The sequence below is a fragment of the Hippoglossus stenolepis genome, chromosome 19 (assembly GCF_022539355.2).
Source record: "Hippoglossus stenolepis isolate QCI-W04-F060 chromosome 19, HSTE1.2, whole genome shotgun sequence".
Lineage (NCBI taxonomy): Eukaryota > Metazoa > Chordata > Actinopteri > Pleuronectiformes > Pleuronectidae > Hippoglossus > Hippoglossus stenolepis.
The window spans coordinates 4,959,915-4,980,098 of record NC_061501.1 but is presented as its reverse complement, the minus strand read 5'-3'; the positions used below and the strand labels follow the sequence as shown (position 1 = coordinate 4,980,098).

General features: G+C 43.4%; 1 protein-coding gene across 2 annotated transcripts in view; it reads left to right on the top strand.

Annotated features, from left to right (window-relative positions):
- Positions 1-20,184, top strand: part of LOC118098540 (partitioning defective 3 homolog) — a 345,845-nt gene that overhangs the window by 231,668 nt on the left and 93,993 nt on the right. For both annotated transcript variants that reach the window (XM_035142467.2, XM_035142463.2), the window contains 2 exons: positions 614-847; positions 4,434-4,668. In XM_035142467.2, the coding sequence (XP_034998358.1) occupies positions 614-847; positions 4,434-4,668 (469 nt within the window). The remainder of the gene's footprint in view (positions 1-613; positions 848-4,433; positions 4,669-20,184) is intronic.

Below are 20,184 nucleotides of genomic sequence, written 5' to 3'. Positions count from 1 at the left end.
TACAGCTGTAAGATGTTGTTTGTGCTAAGACGAGCCAGTGAATACAAAAGAATAGTGTTAGAAATGAATGCACTTGGATTTGTTTAGTCTACGTGCCTTCCCTGTTTCTCCCTCCTCTCTCATAGAGAGAAATCCGAGCGAGGACCACCCATGTGAGCTTTGTCAGGTTCACAGTCTATATAAACATTTTGGGAATATTTTAGTATAACACTATAATCACTTTGGTATATTACTGTATTTGAGGTGTCATTTATATGTATTATGTTTCAGCCATAAGATTTCACTCTGGAAGACTTAAGAACAAAGGCTAAATTATAAGTCTCACAGGAAAATGTCTCAGTGAAGATGTAATACTCTGTTCTCATTTCACACACTTCATTGGCCAGGCAATGGCATCATTTGTTTTTCATGTTAATTGCCAGACTCACACTTTTCTCTTTGCCTGCCAAGTACGGCACATAACATCATCCCATACAAAACTAGCAAAACGTAAATGATTCATTGACATGCAATGAGCTCTGTTATGATAGGGTTTAGGCTGCCATTGTGGGAGAGTTGGAGTCACACACCATTAGTCTGTCGGCCTCAGTGACACAATGTCCTCTTTCCATAGGCACTGCGGAACAAGAGGTCGGACCCGCACTGGGCCTGAAAAAGTCCAGCTCCCTCGAAAGTCTCCAGACGGCCGTTGCTGAGTTGTCGCTGAAGAGCGAGATCAACGTCAATCGGCCGCGCTCTCGGATCATCAGGAGCCGCGGCTGCAACGAGAGCTTTCGAGCTGCAATTGACAAATCCTATGAGAATCCTGGTGCCCCGAGCACAGAAGAAGAGAACAGCATGGAGACACGTGAGTGTTCAGACACTGAGGTTACAGCCACACTGCTACATTTTCATTTGAAAGCACATCAACTCCATACATCCAAACTACTCTGGAGTTTCAGTGCCGCTCAAACAGAGAAGGCTGGAAACCCCCCGTTTCAGTTTGAAAACTCCGGGGCTGCGTTTTGGACGGGCAGAAAGTGAGATGTTTGGAAACAATCACATAGACTCTCACGACTGCTTGCTGATTGGGTCTTTTCGGTGAGGCTGATTTGTCAGGCTCTTATACATGATCCACTTCTGGAAGAAAGCCGGCATTAGCCTCACCTTCCAGTGTAGAACCTAACTTGGATAATCAATTATAAGCATTGATGATCCCTGTTGCACCCCTGTTGTCTTTGCTAATAGCTGTTGTGTAGTTAATTCTGCATTTTACATGCTTAGGAGACAAGGTATTATTCAGGCCTATAGATCCATTCATCTGTAGATTTGTGGTCACGTGATATGCATTTCCAGGCATTTTAGTATGCATGGTGATTCAAAATAATACAGATCAAAAACGCTTTGACAGAAATCATTTTCAGTTGAAAACGTTGTTTTATATATTGTAGAATAGTAGATAATTAAAGACAGATTTTCTTAATATAGGGGGGCTCAATAATGCTTCACCAGAGTCTGTTCAGAATGGATTCCCCCTTCAAGCAAACTGGGTTAGGGATCCCCACTTGCTGGAGAGTTGTGTGTGTGTCACAAAGCACATTTGCAATGAGCATCAACATCACACACTCATTAATATTCACGTACTGTAGTTCATGTTTAGTGCAATAGTGAGAGAATGTGGCAACATGTTTTCCCTGGAGCCTAGATCATCTTAGTGCATTGCCATGTTTTTCAACATAGTGCATGCAAGGAAAAATTCCTTCTGCTCACTCACACACAATAGTGCCCTAGCATATCTATTTCACACGTGATGTGTATGTGTAGTTACATTAACTATTATTGGAAATTAAATTAACTTCTGTCAATGTGTGCCAGTTAGTTTTGGCAAGTCATACCTCACAACTTTGCCACGTTTGTTTTCCTGCGTTTCTTCCCTGGGACTGAAACCAAAATTACCTTACTTTATCCTTAGCAAGAGAAGAAGAAGAAAACAAATGCCACCTTCTGTTTGAGTGTTTATATCCATTCCCACTTGGTGTTTGATGACAAAAAGACATGCATTGGATATTGAGAGACAGCCGTCTTATGTCCTGCGACAGGTAATAATACTGCAACACCACAAGAGTAATCACCAGATATAAATTTCCATTCACCATTAAAGGATTCCATTAAAAGAGCTGGGGGACATTTGAGAAAGAGAGAATTATTTGCCTGAAACGCTTTGTTCTCATAAGCTCTGTCAGCGTGCCACTAAATACAGTCTTATCTCGGCAAAGAAAAATGGGGAAAGCAGCCGATTTCCCTTGCCGCGGTATATTGCATTCTCCCTCATGATATTCAAATAACTCTGTTTTTCAATTTAGATAAAAGCAGCCAGTCTGTGCTCGTCACTGAGGTTAATAGTCAAAGTTGACAGATAAGCCTCTGCCTTCTTCTGCTCCCAGACTTTATTTACATAAAATAAGAATGTGGCATCACCTAAAGAAAATGTGTCCCTTAAGATATCCTGCTGGGCAAAATGCGCTTCCCCTTGTGCTGTGTTGTGTTGCATCGTTGGAGGAAACAGAAAAGGAAACGCTGCCGCATAGGGCAAAAAAAAAATCCCTTCTTTTGTATTTCACCTGTCCCCCGTCACCTTCACTGATAGGCCAGCTTAGGCCCATGATTATTAAAGCAGGAAAGTTTCACAACGGTAACTAAATATTTCCTGCAGTCGTCTGTCTTTTCAAATTATCTTTGTCTCCTGTCGCTTTCGTAAATGCTCCCGCTGTCATTTGAAATTGTAAGCCAATTCGTTTTCTTCTCAGTTCCATTAAATTGCTGCAGATGGCCTCACATTTGATGTCCAGTGATAAAGGCTTTTCTGTTTTTTTTAAGGACGTCGCTTATTTTTCTGTCTCATTGTGTCTGAAAGAATTGAATTAAATGGAAAATGTCAAATACAGCATTGAAGTGTAAAAATAGAGTATTCCCTTTTATTTGCGCTCCTTTCAGCCCACCTGTTATATAGTCACAAACAAATGTATACACACATACATAGAGATATACAAGCACATTTGGCTGCTGCCCTCTGGGTGGGTCTGGATTACAATGTTTAGCATGTTATCTGCAGATTGGCATCGTTCAGCAGTAGCAACATTAGCCCTCATTTACATAGCGAGACAAAGCTCACAGCTGCTATTCGCTGCCGTTGTTCTTAAGTGGATGATAAGCAGGCAGCAGATTGAGTGATAACACGGATCCTCATCCAGAACCTGCTCACAAATTTGTGGAGGTGGAGAGAGAAGGGAGGGAGGGGCTACGTGTGGCGGTGAGCTGCATAGTTGAGCAGGTTTAAGCTGCAAGTTTCTCTTCTCTATTCCTGCAACACACTGCCTCATGTTGAGATTCCATTTCAGTAATTCCCTGTGAGATGGTGGCTGAAAGAAATAGCTGATAGCTCCACAGATCACAAGAGAAAACAAACCCCGCTGTTCATCCTTGAAATGTGAATCCAGCGGCTCCTCCTTCCCGTAGTCTGCCTCATCCTGTATGCTGAAAATCCATCACGGTCTCCCCTCCCTCTTCTTCCCTCACGATAAGCGTGTTTCTCTCCTCCATCAAAGGCAGAATTTAGACAGCGACATGCAAGACTGTAATAAGTTGTAATCTGAAGGACATCTACCTCGTGCCTCGGAGTCAGAGATACAGTGCAGACAGGAGCTATGCCGATTGTGGAGCGCACCACATTTGCAATTAAGATCCCCAGGAGCCTTTTTTCAAGATTATTTAAATGTATAATTACTGACAGATTAATTACATTTTGCACATCAGTTCTGATTAGATGTGATGGAAACTTTGAGTTTAATCAACCTTACATCTCCTAAGGATTTTAATCTCAATTTTATGTCTGGCTTGAAATGAGATGCAATTCAAGACATGTAAATTAGGAACCAGATTCCTGCGATACATCACAGCTTCCGTTATCATTCTTGTATGAAAAGCAGCAGAAAAGGGGGGAAAAAGAAGTCTCTTGTGAGCTGTGTGAAAAGTACACACTTAAAATAACTTGAGGCTCTCAGCTAAGTGAAAATATGTTCAACTGAATACTATTCTCAAAGGGTGCGCAATGTAAATATATTCCGCTCTAATGAGACGGATGAATTCTGCTTGTTTTGTTCAAAGCTGCTATACCTTGTGGGAGACACCACTTCTTTGAATGGGTTATGTGATATTACAAGAGGAAAGAAGTGTATCTTTATAACTGATCAAAAAAAAAAAGAGTGGTGTTGTTGTGTGCTGATTTCAAATGAGGCTTCTGTGATCTATGGGGAGTCAAGTGGAAGTTAAAGTTTCTGTCTGACTTCATTGACTTTTTCTTTTTCTTTCTGTCTCTCTGTTTGTTGGTGCTATTCTCTCTCTCCTCCAATTTATTTATTCAACTCCCCCTCAACCCTCTTATTTCTCCCATCCAGTGGACGAGGACACAGAGGGAAGTTCCCGATCTGGTCGCGAGTCGATGTCCACCAGCGGTGACCTCATCGTGGGTCCCGGGTTGAACGGCAGCCAATCCAAAGACGACAGACGGAAAGATTGGGACACGGCTGGTGGGAAGGAGAAGAAGAAACCAGAGAGGGATAAAGAGGAGAAAGACAAGGACAAGATTAAAGCGAAGAAAGGGATGCTGAAGGGCCTGGGTGAGATGTTCAGGTAAGGACGAGACGGCGCTCGCCTCAAATTGCTAAACAAGTCGCCCCTGTCGTGCCTCGAGCGCCAACCGCTATCTCTCTATTTAATTCCACTCAACGCATTCGCAACTGGATCATACAGAATTTGAATGCATTCTCAGGATGTTGCTGGTGCTAATCAGGGACCCCTCTCCTTGAACCCTGTGAGACAGAGAGAGAGGGTGGGGGAGGAGGGGGTTATTGACCTCAAGGGCCTCTGGCACTTTTGAACCAGATTATTTTTAATAGGAGCGACATGTTTTATTCATAAGCCCACATAAGCAGCACTGCTATCCAAACACGCTCAGCCATTTGTAAAGCATCAGACAATGTATTGGGGCCCATATGGGTGCTAATGTGGGAGCTGTGACACGGTTCTGGGGATAAAAGACCTTTGGAAACGATAGAATCCACTGCAGGTTGGGATTTTTGCCTGTGATCGGTATTCTCAGCACCTTTCTCATCATGCTTTGGAAAATTGTAGAGGCCGACTACCTTCAGAGGCAAAGAGAGATTCCTCCAGATTGTAATATTTATTACTTGGAAGTCATTAAATTTAAGATGCTTTCAGACATGCACTGAACTCCAGAAATTATCCGGAGGGGCTGTATGTGAGAAGGCAAACGTCCGTGTCAGTTGCTGCGAATGTTCTCCAGAGTTTCTCCTGCCAGCCCCCATAGTAAAAACTTTGGATAATGTCTGAATGAGTCAATGTGAGAATACACATACGAAGGATTCACCCTGAGTGAATGGGCATGTTGATGACATTTCTAGCACATGACAGATTCAAAACAAAAACAAAAAAAACCCAGAAAGAAAATAAATACCATGAGATGAAATAAACGAAGATGCCAACTCGGTAAGACGAGATTCAAGCAGCACATCAATGCCGGTTTCGATGTGCTGTAAACAAAAACACATGATCTCCGCAGAAGAATCAAAACGTCAATGCTCCAGAGCTTGCTGTGTTGTTGTGAATGCGTCCGACTAAAGAAACTCCTGGCTGTGCTTAATGTTGTGTTTGCTATCTTCCAGCCTGTGTTATAAAACAACTGCCACAGAGCACTGATGGGTAAAAACAGACCTTTACCCAACAGTAATGATCCTACGTGGCTTTGGACCATACAAAGTACAAAGACAATAGGAAGAGAAACATGCAAAACGTCTCAAGATAAAAATAAACATCCTGCGGGTATCCATTCAGTATCTCTGCCACAAGGAAAATTAGTGGGAGTCACATTAATTATTTCAATGCCGTGCACATTTGAATATGGAATAAATTAATGGCGGAGGCAGTGCGGGCCTTTATCGTGCCGTAAGTTGTTTTCATGTGGATTAGTTTAATGGGATTAGTTAGCGTATCGCGGCGCACGGCTCGGTAATGAACAATAAAGACGACAAGTGTGTTTTGAGGTCACGATTGAGGAATGTGGGGTGCTTGCTTATCTTCTATTATTTTCACACATGTTTTTTTTTTACCCGACTGTCTTTGCATCCTGTGGTGTAAATGCATAATGGCTCCTACATGCTGTTGCACACCAGGTCACATATGTTCACAGGAGTGCATGCACAGAAATGTTCTGCATTAATGAACAAAAGAGGAAATCTGAGCCACGGGTTTGACACTCTGCGACATGCAATCTGCACCTTTGGCAAACCTTTTTGAGGGGCTGTGTGCTCAGCCCGATGGCCGTCTGCTTGATGATTTTAGCTGTGCACGTGGGCCCTGTGCCTCATCATCGTTCTTCATTATCTTTGAGTGCCACTGCCACTTAAGAGTTGGCATGTGGCAGGCCTCGCTGACACTCACCTCCTTCTCCGTGCATTTACCACCAGGACCTGTGCCTCCTGAATGCAAAGAGGTAGCCTCCTGTACCTGGGTGTCTCTCCGACTCTCAAGCTTTGTCTCTGCTTCTCTCTCTTACTCATTCTCCTTGTTGATACCTCAAACAATTTTCTACTTAAATCTACGACAGCTCTCACACCCACACATCTACTGTGTCTTTCTCACTTCTCTCTCCGTTCCCTGGCAAATAACTGAGGTGAGTGTGAATGTGTCGCACTGGATAAATAAACAAACTTTTTTCCAAAGAACAAAGTGGAGCATTTTGAAATGCTTAGCGGTCAAAACGGAGGAGAAGGAAAGAAAGTGAAAGATCTTTATTTAGAAATGCTTGCAGAAGTTTTGATGATGATTTTGGAAAAGCAGAAGGCTTCCTGTTCATCACAAAGAGTTTGGCTGACTCTGACTGAACACACAACTGAAAGAATTTACATTATAGCAAGTTTCACCTGTCTCACCATTGCATGGAAACATCAAAAGGACAGCTGATTGGGTTAATCATTTGTAATGCTTGTCTCCGAGGTCAGGCTCCCTCTTTTTCCTGCATTTCTCACACAGGCGTGTCTCAACACTCACCTTCTCTCTCTGAGGAGATTTCAAAGAGTTTGCAGCGCGCTGCAATTTGAGCTCATTTGCATGCAGGCCTTTGGATGGCCTGATGAACGTGTAGTGCACGTCCGCTTAATGGACAGTCTGATTGGGAGTGCATTAACATTAGAGCCAGGGGAAAGGAGGATGGCCTAATATAGAGAGTGAGGATAGATGGAGAGAGTGAGATAAATACTGTGAGTGCAAGAATGACTGAAAGTGTGCAAGTGCATGATGGAAAGAAAATTGACTGCCTAAAGCCCAGAGCTAAAGACACTGCAGTGTACAAGCCTGGCTTCAATGCGTCTCTGGATTCACAGTGCACTGCCTCTAGGATGGCAGGCAGCCTGGTACACAGTCCTGTACCATCCACTAATGGATTACGTATAATCTTATGAATGGATATGTGCATGCATCCATAGGATAACAATTTTGCCCTCGGCAACTGACTGTTATTTCAGGGATGTATGTTAGATGCATCTATTAGTGTGCGTCCATGTCTGCCTTTGCAGGGATATAATCCCCTGAACCACTATATGTGATTATTCATCTCCTTTCTAGTGGAAAACATGTGATCATTACTTTCTGATTCTATCAGTTTTATTTAGAGGTTGGGAGCTTTGCCCAGGGCGCTGTTAGCATGCTAGCATACAATGATGTCTCAGCCTCAGCCTGCGAGACTCCCTTCAAAATGCCTAATGAGGTGTTGTTTATCTGCTCGTGACTGACTGACCTCCTCCATCAATGACCATCTCCCATCTCTGGATGTGTTGATGTGTGTGTAAGGACATAAAAATCACACACTCCAGATCATGTATTAAATGTCTGAGTATTCAATTGTTAGAACAATGTGAAAATTTATATAATTATGAGTTAAATAGGCTCATTAGATCTCTGTCTTCAGAATGTTGATATACTGTGTGCGTGTGTGTGTGTGTGTGTGTGTGTGTGTGTGTGTGTGTGTGTATGTATGTGTGCTTGCGTGCGTGTGTTTGCATGTTCATATTTCTATGTCTAAATTATTTTTATGTGTGTATAAATGTGTATTTGACAAGAGTGAGGAAAATGCAATATATAGTAGGAAAAGCGAACAGTAGCATGAAGGAAAAACAGTAGTGTAAAGGCTGCAAAAAATGCTAAGCATGGTTGGGACAGGGAACGGGGGCCAGATAGGAGGAGGGGGTGGATTGGGTGAGAAGCCGTGTGCACTGGAGTGAACTGGGGCACCAAGGGAGAGTGGGAAAGGAGGAAGGGAAGGGAAGGGAAAGGGAGAATGAGAAGAGAAGGGAGCTTTTCACAGCGGCAGTCACGGCATCGTGCTACTGTCCGCCTGGAGGGGGACTGAGCATCTATACTGATTTTCTTTTATAGTTTTTTACCTTTTGGGTGTGTGTGTTAGCGTGAGCGGATTCAAGGAGCATGTAAATGAGCACATGCGTGAGTGTGTAATGCATAGTTGCGTGCACATGTATAAATAAAACGAGTTGTGTTGTTTAGATCTGTTATTGGGCTCCGGCATCTCACCCTTGCTCCTCAGTGGTCCTCACACACACACACACACACACACACACACACACACACACACACACACACACACACACACACACACACACACACACGTACTCTTACTCCCACCACCCTGCTACTCCCCACCAATCACTAAGTAGTGGCATGCCTCACGCCGAGCCATCAACCGACACTGGAGCTCGGTGTGACAGCCTTGCAACCCCCACCCTCCACCCTTCAACCCTACATCACTGCTCTGGGACCTCATCTGCCTGCTCCTCCCTGCGGATGCAGCCCCACTCAAGGCTACACGGAGCGATGCATGAGGGGGGGGTGTGGACTGGAAAGGAAAGTAGCAGTGGCAGTGAAAGATGAAGTGTGGGGATGCTTTCTATCTTTCAATCTTTATTATTCTTGGGCAGTGTGGAAGCATGCTAGGAGCACTTGTGTGTGTGTGTTTGCATGGTTGCATGACTATACCTTAAAAAATGGATACCAAACCATGGAGCTCATCTGGGTGTAGCACGAGAGAAGGTAGTGAGCGTGTTTCCATGCCGCTCCGTGTCTTCATGCCATGTGATTCTTTCTGCTCGTGTGGGTGTGAACAGCTGATGGCGGGTAAGCCGGTTTGATCATTAGTACACCGACATGACACACGTATTAGCCTGGCTTTTTATACTCACACACACACACTCACTCAGAGCCAAGAGCGTGCTGCCTGATGGATCAACATACACCGTTCCTCTATATAATACACCCCTCGTCCCCTCCACCTCCTCCAACACACCCTCACATATGCTTGCAGCATTATACCACAGTTGATTTGGAGACAGCAATTAGCCGCCTCCACATGTGGGCTCTGACATCTGCTGAATGTAATCTGAGAGAAAATGATAATTGTTCTTCCTTTGCTCTGCCTCACTCATCATCATGTCTGTGCTGAGGTAGTAAAGGCAAGCGTGGGGTACAGCGTCAAGCTGGAGCCTGAAAACGAGACTGACTGGCAGCTGAGGTGATGAGAAGAATCGGAGTAATGAGATAATTACATTAAAAAGAAAATAACAATAGAACACATCATGGACGTTGGATTGTGCCGAAAAAAAAACATCAGCTCCAGAAATTGCTTTTCTCGTCTTCATGTGGGAAAGGAGTCGCTCCTTTTAAGTACCTGTGAACAACACAGTGGCTTCCTGTCGGCTTTAGAGTCACTTATGTGCTACTGACCATTTGACATCAAAGTGGAGAAGGTGACATGAATGTGAGCTGCAAGTTTTTCCTGTCATGGCTGAATATTTCAGTGAGACCTCAATCATGAACTTTGGCAGCTCTGCCGAGTGCAGTCGTACCTCAGTGTCACCTTTAGATGGCTGCACGGCAAAAATAAATATCATGTCACTGAGGGCGCGCTGCAGAGAGAGGGTCATCTTTTCTAACTTCTCAGGAAAAACAAAAGAGCACAAAATGTCCTCTGACTGTGACATCCCATTACTCCCATGCCAATCATGTACCAAAGAGGCCCAGCTGGGGGCCAAACAACTAGCAACAGAGCGCCCTGCTGAGAAGATTAGCGTCACCGTCACAGAGCGCCGCGTGGGGAGAGGAAAACAGCAAACAACAAAACTCTTTCTGTGCACCAGGTACAGCTTTGTGTGTGGTGTCAAAAAATAAGATGTCATCATCAATTTCTGGTGGGGTGAGGCTGAGTGATGGGAGTAAGGAGGGGGAGGTGAGGCTGCTCTGTGACTTTAACCACCATGCACGAATGAGACATGACCGAGGGGGGGGAGGGGTTGAGGGGGTCTGGCTGTCCGGCCGCACTTCCTCTGCTTTTGGCCACTCGATGTAAATGTGATTGGGCAGCGCTGGGCCCCCATCAGACAGCCCCGGAGTAATTATATTTAGAATGATCACGCAGTGCTCTGAGATAGACCTTGAAGCGTGGGGAGGCTGCTGTGTGTACGCGTGCGTGTGTGCGTGCGCGTGTGAAGAGGTGGTGTTGCACGGTGTAGTTAATTGAATCTGAAATCCTGTTGGCCTGAAATGAGATCCACCGATGTCTCTCACGCTGTGTCTCAGGCAGAGGGCTGCAAACATGACTGAATTCATAAAGTGTGTTATTAAAGAGCTCAAATTAAGTGTAGCAGTGCAGCCCTCCATACTCTACCAGGCCCATGACTACTAATGATCCAACCCCAGTGGAATCACACCAACACCAACCGATGGAAACCCTGCAAACTCCTCTTCTCTTCTCTTCTCCTCTTCTCTTCTCTTCTTCTCTTCTCTTCTTCTCTCCTCGTCTCTTCCCTTCTCTTCTTTACTCTTCTTGTCGCTTCTCTTCTTTCCTTGTCTCTTATCTTCTTCTCATCTCTCCTCGTCTCTTCTTTCCTCTTCTCTTCTCTTCTCTTCTCTTCTCTTCTCTTCTCCTCTTCACTTCTCTCCTCTCCTCTCCTCTCCTCGCTTCTCGTCTCTCCTCTCCTCTTTTCTTTTCATTTCTTCTCTCCTCTCCTCTTCTCGTCTCTCCTCGTCTATCCTTGTTTGTCCTTGTCTCCTCTCCTCTCCTCATTCTTCTCTTTTCACTCCCTTACTAAACCCCCTCCCTCTGTCTCCATCCTTCTTCCTTTTATCAACCTTGATGTTCCAAACAGAAACCGCCTTCTGTTTCTAAACTTCCTCCCTCTCTGTTTGATATTTGTCTTTCACACTTTGAGACACTTTGAATCCACTTTGATGTTATTTTTTCGCTCCTGCGCGGATCGCTTTGATCAATTTGAGAGAAGACTGTTCCAATGCGAGTCAACTCTCAGAGGACAGGTGCAGGCGAACCATAATGAGAAAATATTAAGAGCACGTACAAGGATCCAAGAATGGCAAAATCCCATTTTGTCTTTCTAAATAGTGCAAATGAATCACTAATGCCGTCTTGTAATAAACAATATCACAGTAAATGTATGTTTTGGTCCAAGGAAGGGAGGGAAGTAAAGTATAAGCTGACTTCGAGATGCAAAGCATGCTTGATATTACAGAGACAGAGGTGAGAAATGCACATGGGAGAACCTATTTATTTCCCCCCATGTGCTATGCAAATGAAGCGTGCTGCCCGCTACAGTAGGACTCATTGCTAGTCTGCTCACCCATTTCTCAGGCTTAGCATGTAATGAAATGGAGGCCTTTGGCTGAAATGACCTTTCCTATCCACTGAGTTCTCACCTGCTGATGTGTGCATACCCCCAACCTGTGAGTGAGAGGATGGGTAGTGGGAGAGAGACAATCACAGTGAGGACCAGGATGAAAATAAGCTGGGAAAATTGCTTTTGAATTACAAAGGTAATATCAATCGATGTTGAATCACACTTCTGATTTCCATCAAAGACAACCAATTAAAGCTACCAACCATACTCCTCTTGTTCTGTCAGCGTCTCCGACATGTGTTCGGCATGTAAAGTGAAATTGTCTGTTTTTTCTCTCCCGGTTTTCCACCTCTCACTCCTACTCTGATCTTTTTTTTCTGTCTTTAGCGAGCGTGTCAGAGACATTGAGATTCTTTTCATGGCTGCATCAGGATTTCATTGCTCCCGATGTTTGTCGTAAAGGATTCCTAATTGGACACTCCTCGCCACAACAAGATGTGTGAGCTGTTGTTTGTACCAATTTACAGAGGAATAGCATCCATATTGTTTATTCCTGCCCCTTCTGATTTGCATCCAACCCCAACTTTGAGTGACTATAGCAGAATTCGCTTGTCCTTTATGGAGTGATGTAAAAAATTATACAATAGGCTTTAACTCTTACCGTGATCCTTTTCTCTTTAATTGAATGATTGTCTAATCCTAAGCATCCACCAAACCTAAAAAATCCCCCAAACTAAATGATTGTATAGGTTTGTGCTTGTATGACAAGCGTATGTTGTCATGGTAATAACAAACAAGCGATTAAAGTTGTGGAACTGTGATAGTGTGGTTAGGTGTAAGCACAGAAGTTACGGTTGTGTTTATAAATAGATTGTGGTTTGGGATAACATAAATCCTCCCTCAGGTTACTGGACCTCATCATCATGGATTCGATAATAAACATGCAATTAAATGTGTTGAATGTTCGTGGTTAGGGGTTAGGGTTAGAAAAGAAACAACAATGACTGGTGCTTTCGCATGGGAAATCAACTGCAGCCTCCTCGGCAACCTCCTCTTAACGTGGACTTCGCTCCATGTACGACACCACCTGACGTCCTTCTTTCTTTCTACGGCCACAAGAGGTCAGCTAATAATAGATTGTAACTCTGGGTCCTAATGTGATGCTTGGAACACAGTGCCAGTATATTTGTTGCCTAATCAACCATTCTTCAACCATATTTCACAGTTGTCATCTGTGGATATTGTATAAAGCGAGAATGTTAAAGACATTGCTACGTGGAGACATGTGGAACGTAAAGACCAGTCCTTACATTCTCTTGGTATATCAGTATCATTGTGGTTGTATTTTTGATGACACCATAGTTGATTTGTTGTTTCAATCTTAAACCAGCGGTATTTTATACTGTAGTAAATTGATCATAAACTCACTCGTTTGAACCTTTCCCAAAACCACATGTTCTTCCTGTGATTTAAAGCAACTTCCTTTTGTGCTGTAAATCATTAACACTTAAATCAGGTAAAACGCTCCATGTGTTTGAGTAGAGGCTGCAAATCCTCCTATTGAACTTGCTGTCTCTTTTCTTTACAGTCATTGCACAAAGGTTTTATAAATGATTTCTTCACTTGGAAATTGCTGTATGCTGCATGTTTAATTTGACGTACTTATGGACTCATTCTCATATTTATTTTGATTTATTTTGCTTTGTAAAATCATCCAACTGTACAAGGCCAGTAGACAGAGGAGGAGTGTGCAGCATTATTTATCTAATCCTGCTCGTGATATACGGTCGCTATCCCTTCGATTCCTTTGGGATCCCGGCTCTCGCTCATCCTCACTTTTTTCACAATTACTGTCACTCCCTCCGTCTTTCTTTCCATATATCCACCCATATCCCTCGCCCCTCTTCTTTCTCAGCCGCCCTGGAGATTCATTGTGGCATTGACAGAAAGACCTCTCCCGTCTCGCTCTCTGAATGCTGGGAGGGATGTATATCACGGATCAGCAGTTCCCCTGTCTCCTTTCGCCGATGGACTCCAGTACAACGCTTGGGCCGCTGCGTGTCCATGCTTGTATTTCAAAGTCTGACGTTTACGAGAAAGAAAATCTGCCTCACTTCTCCCCTCCCCTGTCCTCAGGCAGGAAATCTCGGAAATCAGGCATTTGAGTGTTGCACATCACATCTGTCTCCAAACTCATCAGCATGTAAATTAGTTGGGAGACAACTGTAAGACGCAAGGATAATCAAAACAGAAAAGACAAGGAGAGGGGCTTGATGAATACGATTAATTTATTATGTTTATTAGGTAATCTTGTGTCATGACAATAATCATAAGCTATTTCCTCTCACCATCATCTCCTGGTGGTTTTAAGTTCTAGCAGGTGAGAGGAGCTCGAAATACACACCAAATATATTTTCAGTGGAATTCTTATCCTGTAAATTTTCCACGCATCAGTGGGAATTTTTCAGCGATCCCTCAAATTCAAGTTCCTTTTTTTTTTCTTGCTGTGGTACCTTAACATCCACAGTTGCTGCCATTGTTGAAAGTTGAGCAGACTTTGGCTGCTGTGTCTGCTGAATGCTGAGATCTTTGTGTTTGCGGCGTGCAGCAGGAGCCTCGCTGAGTGGCAGTGATCAAAATGGCCCATTAGGAATGCAGTGTGCCATACTGTATCTAGGTCACAGCCTGAGCCACTGCTTCCACTGAGAAACCACAGCGCTGTCGTCCCCCACCCATCAATATTCCTGCACCCCTACTTGGAGGGCGGGGTGAAGTGGGGGATTGCCAGTTTGGTTAGGCTTTATCCAACTGTGAGTGTACATGCACTGCATATGGCCTTGAGAGAACAAATGTGTGTGTTTGACTATTCATGGGTTGTAGCTATTCAAGGCTTTTGTGTACGTCTGTTTTTGAGAAGTCAGAGACAGAGAGTGCACAGAATTATTAAGGACAAAACATCAGCAACTAAAATAACAGAACAGAACTTTTAGGGCTGCATGATTAATAAAATCCTGATCTCGGTTCACATCCATATGCGATCTCATTTGCCTTTTAGAGCCCTTAGTTTATCCCTTAACCAATCACAATGTGGCATTATCCAACGACAGCAGCAGAAAGCCACCAGTAAGAGAGAGAGAGCGAGTGATGGAGAAGCAGAGAAAAGTTTCTTTGAGGACAAAAAAAATCAATGAAATTAAATTCAAAGAAAACACCTCCGAATGCATTGGGAATAAGATAAACAACCCAACTGTGCTCATACAGAAAAATAATCTGGCCCTGCTCAGACCAAGTAGTAATTTTCAACCTGAATTTAACTGTGAAAAATAGTGATCGGAGCTCATGTCCTCGCTCTGTATGCATATAAACCTGAACCTCATTTATGTTCACGAAGACCAAATTACGTTTTAAACCAGTCTGAGGATTTGATGTGTGCGATGACAATGTTTGTGTGTGTCTGTGACTGTGTGTGTCGACCAGAGTAAAAGGTAAAGTGAGAGAGCGAGCGGTTTCAGGAGGAGTTGCAGAAAGACACATTTCAAAACAAAATCATTATGTGGTGGTGTGTTTTGATATTGTGTCAGCGGCCACAAACAAATTCGACCGAGAAGACAATGAAAGTCAAAACCACGTACACTGCCAGTTGTGTTTTGCCATCGTGGCAGGAACACACCACAACACTACAAATTTATACAATCACCCTAAACGTCATCACAAACTGCAATGTGAGGAAGCTGTAAAGGCCAAGAAAACATCAGCTGAAAATCCATAATAACGGGTCAGGCTCAATCATATTGTTTGCAAGGTCAATTGAGTGCAATTAACATTCATTTTGAAAAAAGAAAAAAAAAACTTTGAGAGTTAATCGTGATTTCATCTCTAAGCGAGGAAATCGTGGAAATCGTTTTTTTCATGAATCGTGCATCGCTAAATACTTTGAATAATTGGAATGCACACACACACACACACACACACACACACACACACACACACACACACACACACACAAAAGTTCACCTGAACTTCCCTCAGAGCCACTGAAGTGTTTCTATGCAAATTGTCCTACAGAAAGTCGCTGCACACTCATACACTTTAACAGATGGATGCATGAATGTGTTTGGACTGTTTATTTGTGTTGTAATGAGAGGCTTTAATCAGTGGTGTCAGGCATTTGAAGCGTTCCTCTGAGTGTGTGCAACCCCCCCACCCCCCCACTCTCATATGCACACACACACACAACTCTGTGATTTATGTGAAACATTAAAGGCAATCATGTTGGGCTGGGCCTCCTCCTTTGTATTGCACAGGCTGTTATGAAATATGGACAAGCCAAGCTGTCCCTTGATATACAAGCACACACACATATAGATAAAACACACATGCATATCCTTGTGTGCACCTGCTTTTGCTTAAATATGAATAATTGGCAACACATAGTGATTAATGCTTATTTTCTCCCAGCACATAAGCCTCACTCACGTGCAAGTACTTTTTCATAGATAGATGGACATTTATAGACACTCATACTCACACTCATACATCGAACATTGCTTTGATATTGAAAGTTGTTAGTCTAAAGGCGAAGAACATCTTTAGCCATTCACTCTGATGTAATTCTATCATCTTGGATGTCGCTGCAGCTCTGTGTCTGTGTTCTGTCTGGTCCGTGTGGCTATAAAGAACCTTTTTCAATAAGAGCGGATTAAGTCTGATTTTGAAAATCTACCATGCCGTCCTCCACACACACGCACAAACACAGACACAGAAACACACACACACACACACACACACACACACACACATAAAAACAGTATGGAAGTACAATGAAGTATCTGTAGGATGGGATACCACCCTTAAATAGCCCTGTGGCTCTCTGTGACTGACCATTCTTCACACGCATACATTTATTTTAGTCCAAACCTTTTTCTTCCTGCGGGGCGGGGGGGGGGGGTTGGTGGTGGTGTAAAAAGACTCTGTTTGTCTTCGGTTATCTATGTCTACTTACAACTAGACAAGTGGTGGAATGCAGTTGTTGATCAGGCGATTGGACACACATACTGGCTCCAACGAAAGTAAGCCAGAAAGATAAATTCTGAAAGAGAAGTGTGAAGAGAGGGGAAAAACTGATCGGAGAATACCTAGCTGTAGAATAACAGAAATATAAGAAAATTCAGACTGACAGAGCAGGGAAAAAATATATATGTAAGGATGAAAACAATTCTTTTGAAAGGGCGATACAGCAATTTCTATGCATCTGTATATCAGGCAGAAAATCTTCATTTCCATACAATAACCTCTTTATGGTAAACAGGATGGGACAGTGATATTGGTTGAAAAGAATAATTTAAAGAGTCATTTAAATACAATAATCTGTCTCGCAATTCGTACGCCCAGAAATTGTTTTTCATTTTCAATGTTTTGACATGGTGGAAGAACACATAGAGCGACACTGAAACAGAGAATTCTCCAACGTGACGGTGTCTTCTTTGCTCAGCTGGGAGACCGAAGAGTCATAGAAGTTTCTGGTGAGAATCATTTTATCTCCATCTCGCCCGTGGCGCTGTCCCCCTCCTGGGGCACGGCCTGATGTCATGCATAAATGCATGTCATGCCTCCACAATGCGGGACATGCCACTCTTCCACCCGGCATGAACCATCTTGACTCCCATCCTCCCTCCTCCTGCACCTCTACCCACTGTTTTCACACCGTCGGTGGCAGAATTAGGGCTGGCCTCCCTCCAGAGCTGCAGCCAATCAACAACCCAACCCCCCCGGGTGGAAATCAATTGGTTCTGTGTGTGCAAGCCCTTGACCAATGGAGTGAAAGCACAGAGATGTCATATCTTGCTGTGACCTGTAAGAGGCAGAGTCCCTCTAAAATACATTAAGAGTTGTGTTATTCTGAAGACACATTCCCCCCCACGGTGGTGAATCCTCAGATCTTACGCATTCTCTGATGAACCTCGGGTTGCAGACTTTCTCTTAAAACTCTTAAAACCCTTTTCCTTTCCTTAAGAGATGCATCAAATTGTAGATTCTGGTTCAAAAGAGGTCTGGCTGAGCAGGGAATGCGCTGACTGACATTACAGGTTGCAGATAATGAGTTCCGCGGGGAAGGAGATAATCGGCTGGCGTTGAGCTTGAAGCTGGAGGAATGACGGGAGAATATCCTCCCATACCTCTCTGGGGTCGGTGTCCCTGGAAACCGGTGGTGGCAACGTTACGCAGAGGCCACTCGACGATAACGAATGTCCCTTTAATGCCTGTTAACGATCGCTGGGTCACAATGCGATTTGTAAGGAAGGGGAAACACTCTTGCTCCCTTTTTCTTTCTCTGACTGTCTTATTGGATTTTTTTACAAGGCGTCTGTGTGTGTCACCCCGGGAAGAGAATGTTTACTCGCCACAGCTGCAACAACACTTAGCTGGCGAGGAGGACAGACAAATCCGACAGCCTCACCTTTTCTAACAAGGAGCTATTAAAATTACATGCCACTGTCAGGGTTTTGCCCTCGATGCTGCACTGTGTAGAAATCATGCACTTCTTCATATTGGCATGGCCTTGCCTTTGACAGGGAGGGGAGAAGATAGAAAAGGAGCCTTGTGTGTGTGTGTGTGTGTCTCATCTTAACTTTCTGCTGTGTACTTTTTGCCATCAATAAGAGGATAATATTGTCTCTCGGCTCTGAATAAAAGTGTATTTTCTGCGGCGCTTTACGGATGGTCACAATGAAATGCAGCGGGTGGAGGCATGGTTATTTATTTACTTCCCCACAGCAACCAATACGGTTTGGAGGGATGGGGGCTCAGACACCACATCAGGCCTCTGCAGGGGACATCGCCCTGGGAGATTTGGATTAACTTTCAGGTCCGCTGAGCAGAAACGATAATGATTCTTTTTTGTCTGCCCTTGAAATTATCCTCTCATCACTTACTCAAATTGATAGATGCAGTCTTTTTTTCCCCTCCTCTCTGGCTCACCTGTTCCATTTGCAGGTTTGAATAATGCCAGAAGATTTAACAGCTCATATGAGGAGTGCATCATGTGAGGGTTAAACCATTCGGTCCCTGGCATCAATGGATTTACTTTTTAAGAACCACAGATAAGAGAAAAGAATAGACAGCTCCTGCTCCCTAAGTCAGAAACTTCCTGTGAGCAAACCACAAAATTCCCCTCAGAAGATGTCAAAACAGATTTGCTTCTCTCAAATCTGCTTCCCAGATTAAATGATTGTAACAATCAAACAGGCTTTGAGGCTTTGCATAATTTTATTTTTCTCACTGTTTGGAAATTCTGTCCTGGACTTTTTTTTTACTCTACACTGTTGTGCGGCAGCCTTGAAGTATTATTACCCTGTAAAATCAATGAAGATGATGTATGAGGCACCGACTGCTAGTAGTATAAACCCTTCTGTTTTCAGTGATATAAGATGATGTATCATATTGAATGGAGTACATATTTACTGACTTCTTTTCAGGTAAAGCTAGAATACATGCAGTATAACCAGATATAACACAGTATGCCGAATGTGCATCAGTATATAAAAACATTTAGTTTTATGAGATGCTGTCAGCTGATGTGTGACCCAGGACACTTTGATTGAATACTTCAATTTCACTCTCAATGTTTCATCGCATCAGTGGCCATCACAGCATTAATAAAGCATATATTATATATGGCTGACACGTGTTCGAGTGTCTAAATGAGGTTTAATGACCAATCAGACATTATCAAGACCAAACAATGATGAATAGCACAAATCAGCTGGAGCTGGGAAAGAAGCCTAAAGATCATATCTGGTTTCTGTGTGAATATCACAATGCTTCTGATCAACACAGCATCTTACTCAGCTGTTGTGTGTTTGCACTCATTTAATCTTAACTAAACATCTCTCTACCCAGGTGGTTCTGCGATCTCCATCTCTCTGCACCTCTGTTCTTTGTCTTTTGAGGGGCCCCTCTGCATTTCTGTATTCATCACTCTTACCTGCTGTCCGCCACAGTGAGATAGATGCTTAGGAACGGATCATTAAACAGAGCTTTGGTCCGGGGGACTGAGGCAGAAAAAGATCAGAGCTTTTTGAGGAGGTAAATGGCGTATCATTGTTCACCTGCTTGAATGGGGAAGTCCAGCTGTTGCTTAAATAGTGACTAATGCAAGTCAAATAGTCATTCATGTTAATAATCTTGATTCAAAGATCCACTTTCTTCTGGAAAGAGCTAATATGTGGACGATTGAGATCAATGATATGATATGTAACAATTATTGAGTAGATTGTCTAAAAATTACTAGACCTATGTTATGAATGACAAAGGAAAAACACACTGTGAACCAGTTAGTCAGTCTTTTCTTTGGTTTTCCTGGCAATGGTGTTGAAGAAAACAACTCCCATTGTTCAGTGTTGCTTCACGATGTCATCAAACGAGGTCTGTTGTT